This window comes from Gymnodraco acuticeps, unplaced genomic scaffold (genome assembly GCF_902827175.1).
Source record: "Gymnodraco acuticeps unplaced genomic scaffold, fGymAcu1.1, whole genome shotgun sequence".
Lineage (NCBI taxonomy): Eukaryota > Metazoa > Chordata > Actinopteri > Perciformes > Bathydraconidae > Gymnodraco > Gymnodraco acuticeps.
The window spans coordinates 295,265-322,378 of record NW_022990302.1 but is presented as its reverse complement, the minus strand read 5'-3'; the positions used below and the strand labels follow the sequence as shown (position 1 = coordinate 322,378).

The following is a 27,114-nucleotide window of genomic DNA, read 5'->3' as shown; positions in this document are numbered from 1 at the left end:
TACATTTAAACCTGCTAAGTTTGCTTTAAATGTTTCAACATCATCATATCAAAGGAACACGCTATGAGTCATTTGAACTGTTGTGTAATTCCATTACATCCCCAAGATAGTATTTCACTTGTACATAGGTTTGGCCCTTTCTGCTGATTGTGTAATAAGAGGTAAAATCAACCAGCTTTTCAGCATCCACTAACTCAGTGGCCTGTGCAAGGTGTGGGACCTCAACTTGATAAGCCATAATATTTCTATCAAAGCATATGGACTGAAAAGGCTGATATTCCAAACAATAAAGCTTAGAATCAACAAGAAATATGCTTTTGACAAGTCCAAATTCGGGTGTATTACCATTTAGTACATTGGCAAGGATCAAGGACTTCTCAGTACTGTATTTATTACCATTTATCACAAGCCATTTCACTGATACAGCATGGTTAATTTCACTGAAACCTAGGAAGTCCCTCAATTTCCCATGTAAATATTGTAGATCTCTAACCTCAGATACAGGACCCATCTCCTTTTCATTTGAAAAAATTGGGTGCTTGGAAGGGTCAACATTTTGGCAGCTTTCATATATTTGGTTCTGATTAATCAAAGACTTGCATACATTTTTAAAATTGAGCTTGGAGGCCCATTGCTTAAATAAACAATGCTTAGACTCGAACCGCATACACATATGTCTGACCATGGGACCCAATGATTCTATCTGTGATGGCAAATGTATCATGTAATGCTGCTTAGGTGTAACATTGTGGTCTGGAAAAAGCTCCTTCCAATGCTTCAAATGACTTTCAATCAGTAACTTTAACCTTGACACAGTTGCAATGGTAAGAACAGGTGCAAACACTATTTGAACAATCTCTATTAAGTCCATTATCAACTGCACATATGCATTGACATTCAAATGTTCCAAAACAAATGGCAATATCCTCAACAGGACAAGCATTTGCCCTGATGACTGCCTTAGTTTACCATCAGTTGACATCAGTGTACTCGGAGAAATTGGGGAAGGTCGATCTCTAACATCTAGAGGCGAATAAGGGAAACCAAGAATAGCTGAATTCAGAGTCCAGATTTAACTCTCCTGACTGAACAAGATGATTCAAAACACATTTAATTTCCAGAGGAGCTATACCCTCAAGAATGACATGCATAATGTCTTGCGGGGTTTGCCGAATAATATCAAAGGATGGGAAGTCAACTAACTTGCTCCTTCGATTGATCCCATATGTTGTTCTAAGGCTGTTGCGAAGCAAGTCTGTGTTAGCCATTTCTATTTCATCACACTGTCTGACATGATTCTCCAATGTTCTTTTAATATATGCATCCTCGTTGAATTGTGACTGCATGTCCTCAAAAGAACACTCACAGTGTCTGCACTTACTGTAAGCAAAGCCCACTCCTTCTTTGAACCCTGCGAGTTCATGCTGTGCCAGGGTGTCACCACAGAGAGAAACCATAGCACCATGTATTGTTTTCTCCCCGTTAATAGTTTGAATTTTAACACCACTGTACAATGCATCCATGTCTTCCTTTATTCTATTCAATATTACATCTTCACCAGATTGACGGAGGTCTGCTGATTTAGCCATCGCAAGTAGCCTAATAGCAGCCAGCTTAGACCTGTATTTTGGATTTATATTTCCTAGGGTGTAGTACACCATTAACAACTTGTTCTTTGATGAAAAGGATCCTAGTGGATTACAGATCTCTATTTCGTCTGTATACAGAATAATCTGCAGTGCATTTGGTTTCTCTGAAAATAAGGGATGAGATTTTAAAAGAGAACCATCAACAAGGTCATGAAAAAAACCTTCACTGCACCTCTGGGGTACCTCTTCAATCATAGTCAAAATCCTCGGATGTAATAGGAACTGCTCTACACTTTTGACTAATGGTACATAATAAAATAATTTGTCTTTGATGACAAAATCTGTTGATCCTCCACGTTTCTTCCTGCATATGGTTCGAGCAATTGGAATTTCCTCTGCATCCACACAACAAAACTGCTTCCTAATAACACTGTTCTGGCGAAATGTTGTTGAAACGTTAGCAAAGGGGTCAATGAAACTGTCAAATATATCCATTGCATCTTTTCCAAGTTGATTGGTTGTACTTCCTGAATTCTTCTTTAGAACTTCCTTCATCTGCGTCCTGAGGTTGTCCAATAGTGATGATTGATACTGCTGTACCCCAGCAACAATGTCATTCATGCCTTTCTGAAAATGAGAGATTGAAAGCGATGTGATCAATCTTTGATGTTGGTAAACATTATCATGATCACTGTAGCTTTATGTGATATACAGTTTTGCTTATGACATAGACACAACAGTAAAGTGGATAACAAAGCACTAAAACTGAACTCGGCCATCAGTGAACCACTATTAACTGCTAACTGTGTACAGTAGGTAGCCAAATACTGTGCTCTGTTCTCAAAGAAAACTAGGTCTAACTTAATATATGGCTACACTGTGTCTGATTATAAATTGTAATAAAATATGGGAAATCCCTTACTGGGTTAGTCAGAGTGAATGGCTTGAATTTCTGGATAATAAATGCTCATTTGCATTTCTTTGTCGCACACAAAATATTTCCTGTTAATATGTTCTGAGAAGCAGATCACACATGGCATAATGCTTTTAGTCCAAAAAGGTTACATAGGAAGCATTTTACCTGTGACAGACGATGCTTGGATCGGGCATTGATAACAAAGGCAGTGGCATGTGTTGTCAGATCCTACAATACAAAATGTAGTAACTTGACATTTGCAGGTATAACATTACTCACTGTGACAGAAATATATAATCTTTAAATGTATGCACATCTGATGATAAAAAACTGGTGACATGTGGTGAGCAAAGATAGATAATTTAATATGTTGTAACTCTGACCAAAACATATCAAACATTAGTACTCCAACAAGACAATAAGCCATTCTAACTCTTTATGTGTTCATTTAGTTTTGCTAGTACAGCACATAGAAATACATCTTCACATATACCTCTAGGTTTTATGAATCATTTGGTGAATTTAAATGAAATATTTCAACATAATATTGATATATAAATGATATGCTAGGCCAATATTAGCCACTACTATATCGGCCTGACCTTTATTTAGCAGCCCTTAATTTTCAGTAGATAGTCAACAACAAAGAAAACATACTTGGTGCACTGTGACAGCTCCATCTTGGTCGATGCCCATTTGCTCTTCAACTGAGTCAGGTGTGTGAAGGTTCTGATCCTTGCTGCTGGAGTCGGCTGGAAGCTGATCGGGTTGAATGTTGTCCTGTGTACAACATATCAAAGAAACAAGATTGTTTGAAATTGTAAAAAATTAAAAAATTAGCTTCACTAAAAGAGCAATTTAAATATGTAATTCCTTTCTATCTAAGATTATTTTCACATTAAACAAACTTTGGGGGTAAGAGTTATTTCAGCAACAATTATTAACTGTAAGCCGTAGCCCTTTATCCATTGTCTGGGTAACACTCTTTATTACATTTTTTCAGTCCAGAAAACAAAACCATGAAACTTTTTTTTCTAATCAAATCTGAAAATCTATTTATTTTTGTTTTAAGTTTAATAGTGGGTAAAGAATTTGAGATTTATTTCTGATTTGCTAAAACTGTGAATTCAACAAATCATGTGCAGATCCTGACAGTGATGCATGCACCTTGCAGAATATTGCAGAGTGAAAAAGTGGAAAACCATAATTTTTGTGATTTACTGTTTTAGTAACTGTGGCCGAACACCAACGTAATGCATATTTTTAACGGTTTTTTCATCCCCACAAAAACACTACATAGCTAACTGCTGAATTAAAAATATATGGTTGACAGATGCCGCCTGCTTGTAGCCTAGCAGATTCATTAGTTAATGCTAATGGATTTATAATAACTAAATGTGGCTGATCAGTATTGGCTAACGCTATCTGTAGCATCACAAAATGTACGAAACTAACTCTGTATCCGAGTGGCCACGTGGCCCAAACACTGTAGCTAACAATCTTAGCTGAATTAGCAGACGTTACTTACTTTTTGCTGCGGTCCTTGGGTTTCCTCCTGTCGGTTTTCATCTCCACGTGTGGCGTCGCCAGGTCTGGTGTCTTCAAGAAGATGTTGAAAGTGTCTTCTCTTTACATGATGGTAGAATGAGTTGTACACTCTATATTCCTCAGTGCATCCATCAATGCCACAGAGCAACCTGAAGTCAGAGCTGCGACTGTGCAGTCGATTAATATGGCTCAATAATAATTTCAGTGAAAAAGTTATAAAAACGCAGCAGATAACGCACCGCCAAAGCATCGTGAAATCTTCCAAAAGTTAACGATATTAAAACGTTTCTGCAGCAGGCCATGTACAAGTTGGGGAAAATAACTAATGAAGTGGGTTTATCACATTCTCTAGCTGTATGGGGGAGGCCGGTGAGTCGTCTTCCTATATATATATACACGTCATAATAATGCCTGGGAATAACTTGTGGAATGATGTGCATCTAGAAACAGATGTTTGAAATGTTACCTATGACCGCATCAGTTATTAATATTCCTAATATTTGCAACATATAAAATATCTCTGTCACCCCTCTTTAAGAAATGGTACCTTCCAATGGGAACCGCGAAGAGGGTCCGTTAAGGGCGTGTGTTAGGTCAGGTGCACCTAGCTTCAGGACGTTGCTGGCTAGCTTTCCTTCAGGCAGAAGACTGAACCTCTGCAAGTGATTGAACATTAAAACTACGCCATGGATGAAAATGGAAGAGATATCACATGCTTGGATCCTATAGCAACTGCAGCATTAAAAGGTAATGTAATTTTGTATTTTATACTGCACCTCTCCAGCAAGCTTTACATTATTTGAATCGGTTGAATTTAGTTAGGCTGGCTACATATCTAGTTAACTTAGCTAATATCTACTGTAAGCTGTTAATAACGGCACAATCGACAAATCGTGGTTAACATTTTAGTTGATACTGTTTTATTGCCAGAAATAATGTCAAGAAGCAAATGAGCCTTCCACAACTGACAGTAAAGTATTTAGCATAGCCATCTTTGGCGCCCTTCTTTGTTGTACACTAGCATAGCCATCTTTGGCGCCCTTCTTTGTTGTACACTAGCATAGCCATCTTTGGCGCCCTTCTTTGTTGTACACTAGCATAGCCATCTTTGGCGCCCTTCTTTGTTGTAGACATCATTTACAAATGCGTTGTTGTATGATAGTGCAGTGCAGGCTATTGAAACTACACTGTCCTTTGGATATAAGCAGGCTTGGGACGTAAATTATGCTTATTTGAATAAAGATTTCAAGGTAAAGACACTGTTTTGAAAATAAGTTTAACTGTGTTTGCTCATAAACATCAAGATTTGTTTTATTGTACTATAAAAGATGCTGAAAATGTATAACTTTTATAGCCTATGAGATTTTACACATTTGTGTTATGGATTTATCCTAACAACATGCCTCGTTTATTCATTTCCCTGGTGCCTTTTCATTTGGCCAAAATAACTTTAACTCTGGATGAACCTATTGTAACAGCAATTTTTTCAATCAATTATAAGTAAGTGCAATACATTTTTTAATGTTAAAGAAAATCTTGTGAAGCCAGCCAGAAATGTACATTACTCTTTCATTTTATGTATTTAGATAAATATGTTATTAGTTGCTTTTTACCTTATTATTAACTGTGTGGTTAAATGTGTTTTCAGCTGCTAATATAAGCAGAGACATGCTGCCCAGCCTCTCTAAGGAGGACTTGCGTGATCTCCTTCCCGGGCCTGAGCACTTCAGAAGAAGAAGAACCATTTGGAGACTCAATCATGATGAAAATGAGTTAATTCCAGATTCTAACATTTGAGGGACTTTAAACCTGTTACCAAGTAAGCCTTTCCTAGTCATCATGCAGTTATTTGAAGTGGAGTTTTTTGGTTGTGTTGATTTTTGTTGTTGTCACAGCGTAGTGCTCTTTTCATTGTAAATACCATTTTATATATATATATGCATCTTTTATACAGGGCCAGGAGACAGACCTGTGTAGACCGAGTACCTCCCATGGGACTTGTGATTTCAGCCCTATTCCTACCCCCCAACCTTCCTTGTTTCCCTCCTCTTCCTCCTCCTGCCCCAACCCCTCTCCATCCCCCGTCTTTTCTCCACCCTCCTTCTCCTCTCAAAGCCCACAACCCCAACATGGTGCCAGCAGAACCGTACAGCTTCCCAGTCCACTGTATGTTTTATACACAGACACAGAATTGGAGCAATCACGAAGCACCTTTTCTGAAAAGCAGCGTGCTGGAGAAGAAGGAGACTACGTCCTTTCCAAAGATCTTCGCTGTCGATTAATCAGGAATACAGTCACAAGCATGCTTTCCATTAAAAGAGCAGCTGGGGATGACTTTAACTATCCATGCAGCCGTGAACTCACTGTAATGGCGAAGCGTCTGCTTGAGTACTACCCAATGCTTCGGGACAGATCTCAAACCAGTAGAGCTGAGTGGGTATGTCACTATTCAAGTTTTCAACTCATGGTTCAGACAAAGCACTGCAATAATTTGCCTATCAAACTGGGAGTGATGTGTTTTATCCAGTTCAATAAGAGCTCTGTGCAACTGCTTGTATGGTGTATTTTGTTTGATACAAGTTTGTTTTATGTGAGTTATAACAGAACCTGTTGTATGTCTGTCTTGTAAGGAAACTGTGAAAAAGCAGCTTTTGAAAAGGGTCCAGAATGTGACAACCCCCAAAAAGAAGCAGGGTTCAACTCCTTCAAGAAAGAGGCCTAGGAGTTTAAGCTTTCAAAGCAGCCATGAGACGTCCACTGATGAGACTGATGAATCCACCGCATCAACCTTGATCTTAGAGAGATCACCACCATCTCGATGCAGCACCCCGGAGGCTGAACAGTTATGTGGTAAGTACAGAAATTGAAATAGTAGATAGTTAAATCTCTTCAAGAAAATTTAATAATATCAATAAGCTATTTTAGAACCCTTTTTTATTCAAGATTACTCATCTATGTTTGCCCTGTGTCAGTCACTATGGCTGTTTGTGTGTTAATGTCTCATTTCAACTTTAACATCAGAAATGAAAATAGTGGGGTTTATGTTTTCTAGCATCAGAAACTGAGAGCCCACAGACCCAGGCGAGACACTATAAGACTCTACAGGCGATGTATAAAACCAAGGCCAGACCGAACAAGATGGATGTTGCTCAGCTCCTGGACCTCGAAATCCAAGCGAGAAGGGCCTTCATTGACTCTGATGTTACAAAGGAGCAGGACAGGCCTTCCAAGATTCTTAAAGCTTATCCTTGCTTTGGAGAACTGGATCATGTAAGCAAATGTTGTACAACTATGCTTCCTAATTCAGATAACGTTAGACCAAATTTGAAATGAGAAATGGTGTGACAATTAAATCAGATCTGTCTCATTATTTATAAATGAATGACTCAAATATGCTTATTGAATACAAATATTTATTCTGCATAGATATATATAAAAACCCTCCACTTATTTAAAAATAACTAATTTCACAAATGTGCTTCTGATACACACAACATTATTTTGTTAGTATTATTGGTCCACAATACGTATTTAAAAATAGTGTGTGCATAAGACATACATTTGCAAAAAAACACATGTTTCTATGTGCATATTTTTGTTAAGTGACCATTTAAATCACATTATACACATATTAATCTTTTTTTGGAAATTCAGTTATGAGACGAATTACTAACCCTTGGAATGTAGATTTTAATATTTCTTCTACATATTTTCTCTCTCGTTGTCTTAGCTAATGGATGAACTACGGCGGGTCCTCAATCAAGGCAACTCCCACTTCTTAACGGAACTTAAGACCCGGTGGGGGACCTTTTGTGAGAGGGCACAGTTTTATGGAGTTTTCAAAAAGCTCATGAGGCCTCCGCAGCTTGACAAAGGTGATTATTATCTCTGACCATGTCTGTTTATTAACTGACTGCAGGAAACGGAATGACACTTTTTTTTTCAACAGTAAGGCACTCAATTGCCATGATGAAGGCTTTACCAGAGATGTTCCCATCACCATCATCATCCCACCCAAGAAGTTAAGGCACGCAAGTGAGGCTGTGCTCCACGTCCTTGAGGTAAGAAAATGTATAAGAATTTTCTCATGTCGATACAAAGAGTGAAATGTTGTGATCATATTTGTTTCCCTTTTTGTGACGATTTCTTTGTCTGTTTTTGTGTCAGTCTGCAGAAGACCCAAACACCTTTCTTCAGACACGACCACTTTCCAGCCCTGTTGTCATCATCTGCGAAACCAACTGTATACTGGCCATTGGAACCATGCCCGTGCTCATCTTCCCAAAAGAGGACATTCATGAAAGCGTGATGTATCTCATGGCATGTTATTGCACCTTTCACCTCACCTATCCTAAGTGCATTGCAACACTCCTGTCTGTGGTGCAGACAGAAGTCCTCTTGGACGCCATTCACGACCGTGACATGACTACTTCATACAAAAAGGCTATGGCCGATTGGAAAAAGTTCATAAGTGATTAGGGCACTTATATATGAGGGGCCGCTAGGGACAATATTCAGAAATACCGTTCACTTACACATGTGAAACACTCTCACACATACAACTGAAACCAAAATAATTTACAAACATATGTAAAAATCTCTCATATACACATATGAAACGCTCTCACACACATGACATCCAAAGTTATTCACATATGAAACGCACTCACACACATGTGAAACGTACTCACACACACACCTGAAACGCACTCGCATACACCTGAAACGCCCTCACACACACACACACACACACACACATGTGAAACGCCCTCACACACACACACATGTGAAACGCTCTTACACACACATGAAACGCACTCATATACACATTAAATGCGATTTCAATATGTTGTGTGAGAGGGATTTCAGTTGAAACGGAAGGCATCTCGCCTTTTAGAAATGTGCGCTTCTTCGCAGTTTTTTTTTTTTTAAACGACTTCCTTTTCAACCGAGATGCCTTCAGATTCAACTGAAATCCCTCTCACACAACATACTGAAATTGCATTTCATGTGTGTGAGAGCGTTTCATATCTGTGGGAGAGCGTTTCGTGTGTGAGAGCGTTTCAGGTGTGAGTGCGTGCGTTTCACATGTGTGTGTGAATAACTTTGGATGTCATGTGTGTGAGAGCGTTTCATATGTGTATATGAGAGATTTTTAGATATGTTTGTAAATTATTTTGGTTTCAGTTGTGTGTGTGAGAGTGTTTCACATGTGTAAGTGAACGGTATTTCTGAATAATGTCCCTAGAGGCCCCTCATACTTATAGTCCTATTGAAAATTGTTCGCTGAGTCAAAAGTGTCATGAGAATTTCACTTGTGTTGTATTTTACAGTGTTACATGTTCTCTTTTTTTCTAAAGACATATCTGATGACTGACCTTTACTACGCAGTTTGAAAACAATAAAAACATTAAAAGAAATCATTTGAGACTCATTTTTCTTTAAGCAAGCAGTCAAAGTTTATATCTTGATAGGATTAAAGATTTTTGAAGGTTTTGTCTCTACGTTTCTTGGTATTTAGCCTTATTTTAAGAATAGCACCGAATGCTGAATTTAAGTAGATTTTTCTACATATTAAGAAAATAATTTTTAAATCTTATCTTGTATCTAGACAAATATACCTGTTTAAAGTGAAGCTGCACTGGATTTAAGAAATGTTGCCTAACATAAAATAGAATTTTGGGACAATAGCAGTAGAATATGCTGAATTCAAGCACATTTTCCTTATAATAAGATTATATTCCTTCCTTGCATCAATTCAAATGTACTTATTTTTGGTTTAAAAACACTCGTTTTAAGATATATGTAGATATTTTTAGGCTAGATATATTTACTTGTTTTAAGAAGGTCTTGGCAAGTGAATTTTTCTTGTTCTGTTGGCAGATAATTTTTCTTATATTAAGTAATATATTACTCATTTTATTATTTATTTTACTTGTTTTTTTAGGCTTAGTTTTTGCAGTGCAGGGTTGCAGCAGGTGTGTTATATGTTGTAGTCAGGTGATTTAAATGTATCAATGAAAGGAAGAAGTGTAGGCTACATGATAAGAAGGGAATACAGTTTGAATAAAAGTAATACAGTACAGTGTAACACTGTACTGTATTACTTTTTAATGTACAAATACTTTGTTACTGTACGATAACAATAACAATAATCCACAGCTCCTCTCTCTGCTCCAGAGCTCCAGCACCCTGCCAAGGCAGTAAACCTAGGGGATACACTGGAGTGTCATCAAAGAAGGAACAGCAGCAGCCAGACCCAGTGACCAACGAAGTGGAGCCTACAGCCTCCTCCCCAGCACCAGCATCACATGTGTACCCTGACCTCTCACCATTGAAGAAGCCCCCACCTTATGAACCACTCAGTCCGCACAACCCGTTTTCGCCACATCCACCCAATGCAATACAAGCACCAACATTCAAGGTAAAAAGTGGATACTTGGAGATGGAAGAGAGCATCCAGAAGCCCCTATTAGAGGCAATGAAGAAGTTATCCTCAGTGAACACCAGCACGTTGACTGATCTGCAGCGAAGTAATCAACATATGATAAGTATGGCCAACCGCCTATTCACACTGGAAAACTCACTAATGCTCACCAGATTGCCATCACCAGTGGTCACCCAGAACGGAACTACAGCCCCCGACAATGACGCTTCTGCACAAGGGTTGGGCGTCCAGGACAGCAGGCCAGACACAATAAACCAAGAAGACATGGACGAAATGAAGAGACAGCTGGATAGAATATCTAGGGACATAAAAGAAAAAAGGAGCACACTCACCTGCAATCCACCCCCAATGGATCCAGAAGAAAACTACGAGCTGACATTTGGAGCATGCAGCAGTCCCATGGCCTCCTCAACCCAGGGAGCCTGCGAGGAAATCCCATACTGGCTGGAGGAAGATCCGGAAAACGGGGCGCCCACACTGACGAGCGCTTTCACAGGGGTCATAAAGGGGACCATAAACCCGACAATCCCCGATCGTTCCAGCAGATCCTCACCGATAAGTACTAGACTGCGATCTGTCGACGCACTAATCGGGAAGCTACCACGCTTTCGGCTGGGGCTAATGCCTGGATAAATGTTGTAGAGAGAAAAACGGAGAGAGAAACCCTGTGTCTGGGAGACATAAAGGCACTCATGACAAGATGTGAGGGCCTCCATGCCTGCAACCAGTTCCTCTGTACCGCTCAAGTTGCTAATAGGGCCGACACTCTACCCTTATCCCAGTGCCGTACCGCCATGTGGGCCACGTTGAGACACCATTAGCCTTCGCCATGCAACCTCAGGGCCCTGAAAGATCTTACCAAAACACCAACGGAATCAATGTATGACTACCTGAAACGTGCAGGTGAATTGTGGGAAGACAGCACCGGGGCGCGACATGACAACTCCTCTGAAACCACGGTGTTATGGAGAGACCAAGTCATAAAGGGTCTCCCAAAACCAGTACAGACAGCATTGGAGGATGTCCTAAACCTGGAGACGCAGGCCTATTTTCTGGTCTTGTTGTGGTCATTTAACATCTTGCCAAGGACAACAGTTGAAAATGTGCCTGCTGGCTAATACTGGCTCATTTACAGCAATGTGAATTAATGTGCACTGTCCTTTTAAATAAAATAAACAAACAAACAAACAAACAAACCGTTCCATGACTGGAAGCAGACTGTCACTCATTGGTACACAATACACCAAAGGAAGATGGACCAAGAAGATGATGAAGTTAGGGCTCTCACCAAACAACTCCTGAAGGCTCAAGTAGCCGAAAAAAATAACGAAACAAACAAAGAAAAAAGCCAAAGCCATGCCCCAAATGTCCGCAATGAGCAAACTCCATGTTGAAATACAAGATATCGTCCCACAACTACTTCGGGAAGACAAGGAAAAGCAGCAAAAGCAACCTATAACCACACCTGCTCCACCAGCACCACAACCCGACTGGTCCATTTGGCCAGGAACACCATTCGTCCAGCAACCATATTACTCCGCACCTAGAGGAGGAGGGCCCAGAGGCGGATACAGAGGCAGAGGTCCCCCCAGGCACCAGAACTGCGGTGCCCAAGATCACTGGGCCAAGGAATGCACATTGCCATTCAGGGGAGGGTCCCAGGGACCCCAGGGTTCTCACGGCTCTGGATACAGAGCTCAGGGGGGCCCCAGAGGGGGATCATTTGGAAGAGGCCACGGCCGTGGCCAACCTCCCCATGCCAATAAAATGCCAGCGTCCACTTGGACCACGACCAATCCTACTGAAGCTGCCCAGAGTCCCCTGCAGGCCCTCTCATACCAATAGAAACTGAGCCAATGGTGACCTGCACAATCAATGGTAGAGACTACACCCTCATGGTTGAAACTGGAGCTTCTGCATTATGTCTCAATGATCTGGGACTGACACCACTACCCCTATCAGCCAAAACTCTGACCATTGTGGGATACTCGGGAAAGCCTCAAGTACAGAATTACACACAACCATTGGCCACTCAATTTGGCTCCCAGATCATGTACCACCAAGTTATCTATGCCCCACAATGCCCTGTAAATCTCATGGGCAGGGACCTGCTTACAAAAACAGGTATGGCCATACACTGTACTCCCAGTGATCTAAGACTATGTGCCCCCATGGGACACCTGACTCCCTCACACGGCAACAAGATCATGCTAATGTCACCAGCTACCATGCCAACAACCGACCTCACAAAGGTTTTCTGGTCAAGACTGCTGACAACGGGACCTGATACCCCAGAGGTACAAATAACCTACAGTTGCAAGAAAAAGTATGTGAACCCTTTGGAATTACCTGGATTTCTGCATAAATTGGTCATAAAATGTGTTCTGATCTTCATCTGAGTCACAACAATAGACAAACACAGTCTGCTTAAACTAATACCACACAAACAATTATATGTTTTCATGTTTTTATTGAACACACCATGTAAACATTCACAGTGCAGGTTGGAAAAAGTATGTGAACCCCTAGGCTAAAGACTTCTTCAAGAGCTAATTGGAGTCAGGAGTCAGCCAACCTGGAGTCCAATCAATGAGACGAGATTGGAGGTGTTGGTTAAAGCTGCCCTGCCCTATAAAAAATACACACCAGTTTTGAATTTGCTATTCTTAAGAAGCATTGCCAGATGTGAACCATGCCTCGCACCAAAGAGCTCTCAGAAGACCTACCATTAAGAATTGTTGACTTGCATAAAGCTGGAAAGGGTTACAAAAGTATCTCTAAAAGCCTTGATGTTCATCAGTCCACGGTAAGACAAAGTGTCTATAAATGGAGAAAGTTCAGCACTGTTGCTACTCTCCCTAGGAGTGGCCGTCCTGTAAAGATGACTGCAAGAGCACAGCGCAGAATGCTCAATGAGGTGAAGAAGAATCCTAGAGTGTGAGCTAGAGACTTAAAGAAATCTCTGGCACATGCTAACATCTCTGTTGACGAATCTACGATACGTAAAACACTGAACAAGAATGGAGTTCATGGGAGGACACCACGGAGGAAGCCACTGCTGTCCAGAAAAAACATTGCTGCATGTTTGAAGTTTGCAAAAGAGCACCTGGATGTTCCACAGCACTACTGGCAAAATATTCTGTGGACAGATGAAACAGGGGGTTACGTATTGTAACCCTAGTTATATAAGCACAGGCGGAGCCCTCTACTGGACTCTATGGGTACTACTCTCTATCATGCTGTGCGTGCTTTCACCTACTGAGTTTACGTAAACGTAGCCGGCCAATCGGGGCGAGCCTACCTGAATGCGCGCGCAGGCCCACAGTATATAAAGGCGGCTACACCCGCCGCCCACTATCCTATACACTCTTCAGCGAGCGGACTAGGAAAGACAGGGCCCCCAGGTAGAGGGCTCCGCCTGTGCTTATATAACTAGGGTTACAATACGTAACCCCCTGTTATATTTCACACAGGCCGATGTATACACGCCCTGTCATCCAACAACATCGACCCACCACACCGTCCCTGACCGGCTTTTGGCTAACATCCATTGCATCCCCACTTCCTCCCATCCGGTTGTAACCGTAGAGAAGTTGGGGCCGCAATTTGGATAAGGCACACTCACACACGCTTACCTCGTGTAGAGTGTGCATGGAAAAGATCTGTGCGGAGACTCCGTCTGGAGCCTACCGCGCGCCATGTTTTCCAGGTCCCTCAGGAGCATGGGAAAACACAAGTACACCACGTCCCCCACACTCACACACGCTCCGTGTAGAGTGGGCATGGACAATAGTGAGGAAGGCTCTCCCAGCCTGCCTCCAGCCCTGTATGGGGCTGATTGCGCACCATGTCTCCCGAGTCCCTCAGGAGCATGGGAAAACACAAGTGCTTTATATCCAGGGGGGGGGTCAGACACCTGCTGACCCACAGCCACCCCCCCCTCTCACCAGTCATGCGTTGCCTCGGCAAGCACAGATGACGAGAAGGAGCCAGACATGTCCAGGAGATAAAATGTTATGAAGGAGCCTGGCGTAGACCAAGACGCTGACGTGCATATATCTTTTACACTCACGCTGCTGAATAAGGCTGTTTGACACAGCCCGTGTAGAATGCGCACGGCCCCCAGTGGGGAGGGCTCTCCCCGCCCGTCCATAGGCATGTGTAATGCACCCGCATAGCCATCCTGTTAGGCGCTTCTTGGAGAGAGCTTTTCTAGCCACACCATCCCCAAATCACACAAACAGCTGTTTGTGCGTCTAATGGCAGCCGTGCGCTCTACATAACATGCTAGCGCACGCACTGGGCAGAGGAGGTGCAATTTAGCCTCCCTGGCCTCAATATGGGGTGGAAGATTACAGCCACCTAACTGAATAGCCCTTGACCTGAACAAACTCCTTAGGCTCTTAGGAGTAAAGGAGGGGTTCGGTCTGAGTGTCGCCCCGCTACGGTCACCCCGGATCAAAAGGCAGCTTGGGTGCACCGACAGAGTGGTCAGCTCGGACACTCTTTTGGCCGAAGTCAAGGCAAGTAGCAATGCTGTCTTCCATGACAGTGCTTTCAGGGAGGAGAGCTCCAGGGGCTCAAATGGTTCTGTGACCAGAGCCTCGAGCACCAACGGCAGGTCCCACTGCGGGGTGGAGGTGTGCACTACTGGGCGCTGCCTCCTGACCCCCTGCAAAAACCGCGACATAAGCGGCTGACTGAAGGCTGACCTCCCTCCAAATCCCTCATGGCAGGACCAAATGGCTGCTGCATACACCTTAATTGTGGAATGAGCCAGCCCCCTGTCCACCAGTATCTATAAGTAGGTGCTGTAAGAATAGAGCCCAGCATGCATGACAGAGGCTCTAGACTCCTTCCTTCACACCATCGCCGGAATCCCGCCCACTTTGGCCTGCAACAGGCTGTGGTGGATTCTGCTCCTGCTGCTTGGATAGTCTGAATAACGTTGTCAGACAGCCCCACCTGTCTCAGCCTGTCCCTCTCAGGAGCCAAGCCTGGAGAGGTTGGCCCAGAGTGGGTAACGCCCCTATTGCCCCTGCTTCCTGAGACAGCGCTCCCCAGACCTGAGGAATAGCCCAGGGCTGGCCCACCATCATCCGTGTTACCCCGCGTACCACGGCGCCAGGCGGCGATCTGGGGCCACTAGGATGACTGACAGCTGCTCCCGCCTCACCCTATCCAGAAGGGGGGGATAAGGTGCAGCGGTGGAAAGGCGTAAATCAGCTTCCTTGGCCATGGCTCGTGTGCAAATGCGTCCACCACCAAGGGCGGATTGTCCCACCGGGCCAGGGAGAACCACAGGGCACAGTGGCTGTTGCGCCGATTGGCGAACAGGTCCACCTCTGCTCTCCCGAACTGAGTCCAGAACTGCTTCACCACCTCCGGGTGAAGCCTCCACTCGTCTGGCAGGGGTCCGCCTCTTGACATGAGGTCGCCCCCCCCCCGTTCTCCCGTCCCGGGATGTGCAGGGCCCTTAGAGACAACACAATCTGTGAAACCCACAACCACAGGTTATCTGCCGCGATCAACAAGGCTATTGAGCTTACTCCGCCCTGCCTGTTGATGTACGCCACTGTGGTGCGGTTGTCGCTCCTCACTAGCACATGTTTGCCCTGTATTAAGGGTTTGAAGTGCTGTAGGACCAGCATCACTGCTTGCAGCTCCAGGAGGTTGCTGTGCCGAGCCTCTGTCAGAGGCCAGCAACCACCTACATGCTCTCTCTAGGCACATCCCCCCCCATCCTGTCACTGAAGCGTCTGTAAAGACTGTGATATAGGAGGTCACTTGCCCCAGTGGAGCTCCCCTCCGCAGATTCTCTGGGGACCCCCAGAATCGGAGGTTGCTCTCTACTGAGGGGGGGATGATCACCAGACGTCGTTTGTGTCTTGAGATCTAAACGAAGGCCGGTAATAATGCCGTCTAAACGGACATTATGGGGAAATGTGGAATGTGGAGAGAGATGACTCTTACTCTGGGATAAATGCACTCGTTTTTACTGAATGCATTTTACACACACATATCTCTAGAACTAGAGTTACACTACGTAACCCACTGTTCTTCTGCGGAGGTCCCTGAACACACCACGGCCACTCTCACGGGGGCGCGCCTCATAATGGGTGTCCAATTAACATCGTATGAAAACGGCCTTGCCGATCTCAACGAGACATTATGGGAAAATGTGGAATTGTGGATAATGCCATAGTCTTTACTAAATGCATTTTTCACACACACACACATCACTCTAGAACTAGGGTTACAATGCGTAACCCACCGTTCATGCAACAGGGCCTCTTTTCGACTTCCTGTTGAAAGGAAACCTATCTCCTCCCAGGATGATATATTTGACTCTATATTGACCCTGAATGGAGGAGGGACGCTGCAAAGCTTGAGTGAGTAACCCAGTCTCAGTGTCCTGCCCCTCTACTCTGTCAGTACACAGCTTTTGTGGGGCTTCCATTCCCCACAAAACTGTGTTCAGGGGACATGCCAGCAGCTGTGGAGCCTAAGCTAAGAAGCTGTAGTATTCTCTGGTGGCCTACTCCGCTGCCAAACCTTTCCATAAGAAGGGAGTTTTGGCATGGGGGCTGACACAGAAAAGGGTCCTTGAACGCACCGCGGCACGCTCCCGTGGGGCCGCGGCTCTGTCCTAATGCCGTCTCTTTGAAACGGACATTATGGTGAAAAGTGGAAATGTGGAGAGATGACTCTTACTCTGGGATAAATGCAATCGTTTTCACTGAATGCGTTTCTCACACACACATCACTCTCTCTTGAACCCGCACAGTGTTTTGACAGCACTTCGGTTTATTCCACTCACGTGCACGCGCCCACCTGCTGGCTCCTATACTGGAGTTTACAGAGGGGGCGGGGATTGTGGGACAGTGTTATTTCCTCTGGGGATGAGCAAGAAGCAGCCACGCTGAGCGAGATGCCCAACACACCCGTGTTTATTTGCAGTCGCCTTGTCACGCGGTAGCGTGGCAGAGCTGTTTTCAGCTCCCTGCCCAGCCTGCTGCCCGCTGGGAGCAGCTGCGCTCCGCCGCCATGGTCATCACCTAGGGCGGTGGACCTCCATGGACCGGACCCGGAAGTGCCGGACAACGGCAAACGGAGCCATCCGCCCCGCTGGAATGGCGAACGTGAATGGCACCGCCTCGGCCATATCCTGGTCCCCCAAACACTGTAAGCAGAGGTGGTGGAGACCGGCGCCCGCGATCAAACCAGGGCAGGTGCATGGCCGAGCTTCCAGTAATGGTGAGTCCATTTTTCGTTTCTTCTAATCTTCGTTCGTTTAACTCTTCGGTTGTCAGCTCGTCTGAAGAGAAAAAGGATAGAGAGCGACGGGTGTAGCCGCCTTTATATACTGTGGGCCTGCGCGCGCATTCAGGTAGGCTCGCCCCGATTGGCCGGCTACGTTTACGTAAACTCAGTAGGTGAAAGCACGTACAGCATGAAAGAGAGTAGTACCCATAGAGTCCAGTAGAGGGCGGAGCCTGTGTGAAATATAACCAAAGTTGAGTTGTTTGGAAGGAACACACAACGCTATGTGTGGAGAATCCAAAGGGTTCACATACTTTTTCTTGCAACTGTATGTGCAGAGTTTGACCCTTGAAAGCTGTTTCTTCTGCTCTGAAATGGAATATATTTGTTACATATTAATATCTTTTTTAATTTGATTTTGGATTTGTGAATGGGAGAAGTAGTAGATAGAAAACATACCAACCACTAATTATTCAAAGTAGAGTATTTAATTTTATATACGGTAATACTAAGGAGGCATAGGCCTGTATGATGATATAATGTTTGACATTATTGATATAAAAAAAGTGATTTGTTTTCAATGTCATTCGTGTGTTTTTCTTATCAGAAAGTGTAGTTATTTATTTGAAAGCTCCAAATCCAAATGTTTCCCTCAATGGCCTTGGTGCCCTGGCATGTGGCCTTTGTGCCCTTGGCCTTTGTGACACCAAAGGCCAAATGGCCTTGCCCCTAAAATGACGAAATTCCAAGCCTGGCTACAAACAATAATACTCGCGAAACCGGACATCGAGTGGAATGAACATCTGGTTTCAGAATAAAACTGTTTAAAAATAAAACAGTGTATTCATTTTAAATTCCCACGCACATATATTGATTTTATTGTAGCAATTGCAGCAAGTTTTTCCGCATTTCTCGATTTATTTAGTTATTTGAACCGATGTGACAATGGATGTATTTTTCACTGTGTAGAGCTAAGTGTGGCTGTGAACTCACATCATACATTTCTTACAGAGTGATATGATCCACTGTGTTCAAGAATAAATAAATATGGGAAGGTGTGTCTTATGCCATAGCCATAGAATATGTCTGGTCATGTCCAGTCCTGTACATCAGAGGCCATGCCCAGTTTCCACAAATATGGGTATGGAGGAGAAAGAGAGAGGGTTCCCCTGGTATACTCTCTCCCGGTAAAGCTCTCTCCCTGGAGAGCTGGGTTTTTGCTCTCGGTAAGGTTCTCTCAAACTTGGTAACTATTGCTTAAATCTCTATGGATTGAATGCTGAGTGAATGTTTGGATGAAAGTTTTAAAAACTAGGATTTCTAGCATGATAGCATGATATGTTTAGTATGATTATAATGTTGTAACGAGAGAAAGTAAAAACCCTGTATAAGTTTGGACCTATTTTTCTTCAAATAAACTAATCCCACCTTTTGGATTGGGACAACTTAAAAGACATCTGTGCTCTCCTCTCCTGCTTCAAAGGTAAGATTGCACCCTGCCACACACACTCTTGGGTAGGGCCACACCTCATTTACTGATATCAAAATCCTTCGGGATCGCTTAAACAGATTTAGCGGGTCGTTTGAATTGAAACAGCAGTTCATTTAACCTGGTTCTTCAGGAGTGGATAGAGGTGAGATCTTGCTGACGTTGGTGGATCTGAGCCAAGCAGTAAACTTACATAGACTCAATAACTTCGGTTAGGTCAATTAGTAGGTCTGAGTAATTTGCCGGAATAAATGATCGGCTCCTCCCGACTCCTACACTGGTTGTACATACACTGAACAAAAATATAAATGCAGCACTTTGTTTTTGCTCCGATTTTTCATGAGATGAACTCAAAGATCTAAAACATTTTCTATATACACAAAATAACCATTTCTCTCAAATATTGTTCACAAATCTGAAAAAATCTGTGATAGTGAGCACTTCTCCTTTGCCGAGATAATCCATCCCACCTCACAGGTGTGGCATATCAAGATGCTGATTAGACAGCATGATTATTGCACAGGTGTGCCTTAGGCTGGCCACAATAAAAGGCCACTCTAAAATGTTCAGTTTTATCACACAGCACAATGCCACAGATGTCGCAAGTTTTGAGGGAGCGTGCAATTGGCATGCTGACAGCAGGAATGTCCACCAGAGCTGTTGCCCGTGAATTGAATGTTCATTTCTCTACCATAAGCCGTCTCCAAAGGCGTTTCAGAGAATTTGGCAGTACATCCAACCGGCCTCACAACCGCAGACCACGTGTAACCACACCAGCCCAGGACCTCCACATCCAGCATGTTCACCTCCAAGATCGTCTGAGACCAGCCACTCGGACAGCTGCTGCAACAATCGGTTTGCATAACCAAATAATTTCTGCTGTCAGAAACCGTCTCAGGGAAGCTCATCTGCATGCTCGTCGTCCTCATCGGGGTCTCGACCTGACTCCGGTTCGTCCTCGTAACCGACTTGAGTGGGCAAATGCTCACATTCGATGGCGTCTGGCACGTTGGAGAGGTGTTCTCTTCACGGATGAATCCCGGTTTTCACTGTTCAGGGCAGATGGCAGAGAGCGTGTATGGCGTCATGTGGGTGAGCGGTTTTCTGATGTCAATGTTGTGAATCGAGTGGCCCATGGTGGTGGTGGGGTTATGGTATGGGCAGGCGTATGTTATGGACGACGAACACAGGTGCATTTTATTGATGGTATTGTGAATGCACAGAGATACCGTGACGAGATCCTGAGGCCCATTGTTGTGCCATTCATCCACGACCATCACCTCATGTTGCAGCATGATAATGCACGGCCCCATGTTGCAAGGATCTGTACACAATTCCTGGAGGCTGAAAACATCCCAGTTCTTGCATGGCCAGCATACTCACCGGACATGTCACCCATTGAGCATGTTTGGGATGCTCTGGATCGGCGTATACGACAGCGTGTTCCAGTTCCTGCCAATATCCAGCAACTTGGCACAGCCATTGAAGAGGAGTGGACCAACATTCCACAGGCCACAATCAACAACCTGATCAACTCTATGCCAAGGAGATGTGTTGCACTGCGTGAGGCAAATGGTGGTCACACCAGATACTGACTGGTTTTCGGACCCCCCCAGACCCCCCCCAATAAAGCAAAACTGCACATTTCAGAGTGGCCTTTTATTGTGGCCAGCCTAAGGCACACCTGTGCAATAATCATGCTGTCTAATCAGCATCTTGATATGCCACACCTGTGAGGTGGGATGGATTATCTCGGCAAAGGAGAAGTGCTCACTATCACAGATTTTTTCAGATTTGTGAACAATATTTGAGAGAAATGGTTATTTTGTGTATATAGAAAATGTTTTAGATCTTTGAGTTCATCTCATGAAAAATGGGAGCAAAAACAAAAGTGTTGCATTTATATTTTTGTTCAGTGTATGTGTAGACAGATGTGAAGCATTCAAAATGTGCATATGATATTTTAAGCTTGTGGTCAAATGCCACATATCCAGACCAAATTAAAGGCCCTGTCACACTGTCCCGAAATTGACACCCGATGGACACACGATAAAGGAAATGTTCAAATTCGGCTGTGATCGTAGCAACATCGGGCCATTCGTGAGGGCATCTTAAGCCATCGTATGACCGCCGGTGGAGTTTCTCAGGCTCCGGCAGCAACTTTGTGAGCGGCAACTTCGTGAGGCACTCGTGAGGGCATCTTGTCAAATCGTGTCATCTTCGTGTTATCATCGGTGCATTCACCCTCACTCTGATCGTGGCGAATGCCCGATGGCACCGATGATAACAAGATGGCCTTACGAAGGGCAACATTTACACACGACTTCAACACGAAAATGAACCTTTGCAAGGTCCTTCGGCAATTTTTTGGCATGCCAAAGATTTTGTCACCGCTCACGAAGTTGCTGCCGGAGCCTGAGAAACTCCACCGGCGGTCATACGAAGGCTTAAGATGCCCTCACGAATGGCCCGATGTTGTTACGATCACAGCCGAATTTGAACATTTCCTTTATCGTGTGTCCATCGGGTTGTTTTATTGCACAACAAAATCATGTAAATATATTATGTAAATAACCCAATTTGTGTTCTGTGAAACTAAAAAGGATATAATATATTATTTTGAAGGACAGTTGACAGGAAGTTGTTGTTGTTATGGAAACAACATTACGGAGAAAACGTAATATTTTCTACATATAACGACGGATAAAGTAAAGAACAAAGTCTGAAAATATCAGTACAGTATCATAGTACTGTAACATAATTGTTTTTGGTACTTTCATTGCAGTTGTATGTCTTAAATGTAATGTAAATGTTGCCTTCGTGTGTGGTTCGGGGCCATCTTCGTGCGAAATTCACAATTCCATATTCGTGTGTCCATTTCGGGACAGTGTGACAGGGCCTTAAACCAGAGAGTCGAACATCCCCGGTCATACATTTTATTCACAATTTCATATCTTTTAGTCAGTTGAGCGGTCAAGTTTTGCTGGTGAAAAAAATATAGAAAAACAAGTGCTGGGACTCAGTTTAACTTTCTCCACAGTTTCTACCATATAGTCAAACAGATTGAATCAAATAACTATGAATATGTAACATTTATAAATAATTGATGGCAGTTAGATCTAAACAAACTAAAGGAATTGTATCTATGACACACACGCACACACACACACACACACACACACACACACACACATTTATACGCTTACATTCTTGTTATTGACACATTTGCATGCAGAGGTCATTTGGACTGTGTGTTTTGTTCATGCATCTGTGTGTGTGTGTGTGTGGGGGGGGGGTGTGTGTCTGTCTGTCTGTGTGAATAATAACAATGTATTTTCTCCTGAGGGCCTCCACCAAGCCTGAAGAAATAAAATATTAATGATCAATCACTGCTTAGACATACACACACACACACACACACACACATACACACACACACACACACACACACACACACACACACACACACACACACACACACACACACACACACACACACACACACACACACACACCTAATCTTATACTGTATATCTAATGCCCTGCTATGACGTGAGCTCTCAATGGATGGTCAGCATGGAAACAGATGCCACTTTTATCCTTAAAGATTAACCGTGAAGTTCACCGAGTCAACTGCATCTCCAACAATACAGTGTTGTCAGGTTTAGACTACATTTCATAACCATTTTATAATCATCAATCCATTTAACTCAGGGGAGCCAACACGGCGGGCACTTAGTCGCCCGCCGGGCATGTTCTAAAAATAGCTCGCCAAGCAAATCCAAAATGTATAAAATACACAAAACAAAAAAGGAAATGTAGTTAAAAGAATCTACCCTATGCATAAAGGAAACCTAAATCATAGCGAACTCTATCTACTTACTACAACTCTATATCTAACACCCCTCACCCCACAATGAATATCGACCAATCACGTTCTTGCTTGATTTGCGGGACCAGCTTTGCAGTCGGGAAGAAAAGCAATGTGGCACCTCCCCGCGGATTTTCCTTCTGGCAGAATCCACACAACACATCAGCCCCATTGAACAGCCTATCATGCCAGCCTATACAGCACATGAGGGGCAGAGCAGAAAGGACAAACCATGAACACTAATGTTAGTGTTCATGGTTTGTCCTTTCAGATATCCTTTATAACCGAATATATAGCCAGGAAACTCAGCTCCAGACATCAACAGTCACAAACAGGAAGTGACACTTTGAGGTGTTGTCTGGAAGACACCTCATGGCTCAATCAATCAACAACTTTATTAATCCCGAAAGGGGCAATTGGTTATGAGCAGCAGCTTATGTCATGTACACAGGCAGGAACATACAAGAAGAAATCAAGAAGAAAACACCTCATGGCTGAGATGGAGCTTGTCCATACTTTGTCTAAAGTGACCTGGAGGCAGTGATCAGATGTTTGTGGAGCTAAAAGCTGTGGAGATGCAGCTCAGACAAACAGCTGCTCAGGAAACCATGGCAAAAAGCCAGAGGGACAGAGAAGAGACTCAAAATGTCACAAAAAGTCTCAAGAGAGTCAACATGGAGAAAGACAGGAGGAGGCAGAAGGCCTAGAAGAAAAGACAATAAAACCAGTTGAAGCCAGAGAGGCTTCAGTGGAAACAGCTGGTAAAGGTGCAGCTAGTTTTAATGACTTTGGAGCTTGTGAATTTACTACAGGTGTAACTAAAGTCTGATTTAAAGTGCACCTATCATGCTATTTTTAGGCAATAGCATAGGTCTCAGATATATAAAAAAATATAAAAAACGTTTTGCTCAAAATATCAAACAGATCACCCATTCTAGCCATGCCTCATACCCCTCTATTTCACTTCCTGTTTCAAAAGATAAAAAAAAAAAGGAGAGGGCTGAGCTCATGCGGGACCCGGCAGCTACGATCTGTGATCTGGGAATCTATAGAATAGAACAACAACATTCTGTTTTATTGTTAATGTCCTGTAACATAATCTTCCTGTGCCAGAATACTATACTTGAACGCATCAAAGCTTTGTGATTGGCCGGCGTGACCCCATGTGTCGGGGCGTGGCTGGTGGGCAGTGGGCACTAGTTGGCTGACGTTGTCCGTGTCAACAGGAGTGACAGTCCGCACACACACAAGACCGCAATTATGGCAGAAGCAAAAAAGCCCAAAATATATAATTTTCACTCCGAGTGGGAGGATGATTATTTTTGTATCTATTCCAATTCAAAGTCCATCTGTCTCATGTGCAATGCGAGCGTGGCTTTATCGAAGAAGGGTAATTTAGGAGCGGCATTTCAAAATAGTGCACAAACGCTACGAGACGGAATTCCCTCCTAATTCTGCCCTATGCTCCCAAAAGGGGAGGGGCCTGAGAGCACAGCTAAATGCACAGCAGTCCATTTTCACCAGGCCCAACAACAAGAGCAAGGCTGCTACCAGAGCATCTTATCGTGTCAGTCACGTTCTTGAGAAACACATGAAGTCTTTTAAAGATGGCGAAGTTGTGAAAGAAGCATTCCTGGAGGCTGCCGACGCGCTTTTGGGGGACAGTAAAAATAACAGTAGCATTTCAACAGGTTTTTGATATAATAAAAACTCAAGTTAGATACCGTTATTAATCAGCTGTAAGTTTTAGTTTGTTTGAATTCATTCATTATAATTATTGTACACAATGGTATAAGACTGCAAACTTAAATTGATTATAGTCTATTATCAATTCAGTTAAGAACCTAGTGTTGCTTGCATCCTATTTTAAAGGCATTTCTTTTTATACTCTACTAAAATGCAACAAAAAAAGGGTTTGATTCTATTAATGTTGTCTTTTTTATTGCACTTTGGCAGCAGATTCCTGTGTAGCTTCAGATCTGAGTTGTCTTATTAGTAAGCCTAATTTATACTTTTGTAGCAACACTATTTTTATATAATGGCAAAGAAAGGGTTCAGAGTCTTTTCTTTTTTTCCTGTGTCATATGTGGCAGCACTGTTCAATGTTTCTTGAAAACATTACCCACTGTAGTGACGTGTGAATAAACTCCAACTCTGTATCAACAACACTGTTGTGTAACTTCAGTTAAATACTTGTATGTGTGTAGATTAGAAAGAGGTAAGATAAAGGATCTGCAGTATTTTATGAAGTATTAATCGTACAAAGGTCCGTTTTATACAAGTAGAAGTGTGTATTTACCTGGTAGTACGCTGTCAGTAATGGCTACGCCTCTCTATTTGGACTGGTAGATCTCGGCAGACTGGCAACTTTGAAAGTAGCTCTCGGTTCAAAAAAGGTTGGGCACCCCTGGTCTAAACTAAATACTGCCGTGATGAAACACCATATCACGGATTATCAAGGATTCTTTCTGAAACAGTCTGGAGCGCAAAGGCTTTCTCTCTTGCCGGTTATACCACAAGGTGAGTTCCTTTTTATTTCCTGCTTCTTCACACACATGCTCTCCAGTACAGGTTAGCTCTGAGTGTTAGCGATGCTAATGTAAACACCGACCATATTACGTCCAAAACAGTTGGGCATTGTTTCTGATAGCAACGTTTCTGATAGTGCCGTGGGTCCACATTTCCGATATTACGTCATATCGGATGCAAATCTGGATCAGCTCCGTTGTAGCCCTGTTTTTAGAGATTTGGGTACGGAGGAAAAGAGAGAGGGTTTTATTTTCTGACGCTGCGTGAGTTCCCTGACACACACATGTTTATGTATAAAATACATCAAAAAGTGCATTTTTCATGATAGTGTTGATTATATTTCACATAATTAATCCAAATCTGTAAAGTAACTAAAGTTATTAAATACATGTAGTGGAGTAGAAGTACAAAGTAGCATAACACAGAAATACTCAAGTACAAATACCTCTAAATTGTACTTAAGTACAGTACTTGAGTAAATCTCCTTAGTTTCTTTTCACCACTGATGAACATGCAAGTAACCTTTCTCTTCCTTGATCCGAAGGACAAACAGCTGAAGTCAAAGACACCCTGCAGTCCATGCAGAACGACAGACTGTCGTGGGACTCTGGGTTGGAAAGTACCATCAGAACCATGAGAAGAAGCGGGAGAAACACCAGCTGAAAGCAGAGGGGTAACACGCCAAATACACGGCCTCCAAGAGCCATGGCTCCCAGCATGCCCTGCTGCACGATCTGTTAGACTGGTCCGTCTGCTAAACAGCTTCAAATCCACATTCTAAGAGATCCCATTTTATTGTTATTTATCTTGCTTATTTGTTTTCTTTATTGTTTTCTCTTAAAGTGTTCATTCTAAAACATCAGGTTGTTCTGTCTACTCTACATAAAAGTCACTAAGTACATTTAATGAAGTACTTAAGTACAATTCTCCATATTACGAAATGCATACATTTGAAATGATGCATTTGAAACATTTTTCTTTATGTCTTCTACAATTCATCGTCAACATATGCTTTTTGGGAAAGTCACAGATTGGGCACTTGTTGATATCCCTCTGCGGTTCAAGTTACCAACTTCTGTTGAGTGGAGAATTATGACTATCATTTTTAACATTATAGTTCACAGATAATTCCCATTAGTAAGCCAAGTCCCCTATGCGCACACACACACACACACACACACACACACACACACACACACACACACACACACACACACACACACACACACACACACACACACACACAATGAAAAAAGAGAGTGGAGCTCACCTATCACCACCATTATTACCCCTTCCCAGCTGTCCCCTTTGGGGAATGGACCGGTCCCTTGTCACCGACTGACATCTCTCCCATGGGTCTCTAATGGTACGTACGTACGTACACACACACACACACACACACACACACACACACACACACACACACACACACACACACACACACACACACACACACGTCAG

General features: G+C 43.2%; 2 protein-coding genes across 2 annotated transcripts; one reads left to right on the top strand and one right to left on the bottom strand.

The window, feature by feature from the left end:
• Positions 1 to 1,016: 1,016 nt before the first annotated feature.
• Positions 1,017 to 4,354, bottom strand: LOC117550290. The gene is made up of 4 exons (XM_034222662.1): positions 4,034 to 4,354; positions 3,163 to 3,285; positions 2,671 to 2,733; positions 1,017 to 2,216 (listed from the first exon to the last, which is right to left on the bottom strand). The coding sequence occupies exons 1-4, from the start codon at positions 4,301 to 4,303 to the stop codon at positions 1,017 to 1,019; spliced, it is 1,656 nt and encodes a 551-aa protein (XP_034078553.1). The 5' UTR covers positions 4,304 to 4,354.
• A 95-nt stretch (positions 4,355 to 4,449) lies between these two features.
• LOC117550294 lies at positions 4,450 to 8,550 on the top strand. The gene is made up of 8 exons (XM_034222666.1): positions 4,450 to 4,800; positions 5,702 to 5,826; positions 6,008 to 6,490; positions 6,684 to 6,903; positions 7,106 to 7,323; positions 7,784 to 7,928; positions 8,003 to 8,114; positions 8,221 to 8,550. Exons 1-7 carry the CDS (start codon positions 4,740 to 4,742, stop codon positions 8,077 to 8,079), a joined length of 1,329 nt encoding a protein of 442 aa, XP_034078557.1. The 5' UTR covers positions 4,450 to 4,739; the 3' UTR covers positions 8,080 to 8,114; positions 8,221 to 8,550.
• Positions 8,551 to 27,114: the final 18,564 nt, after the last annotated feature.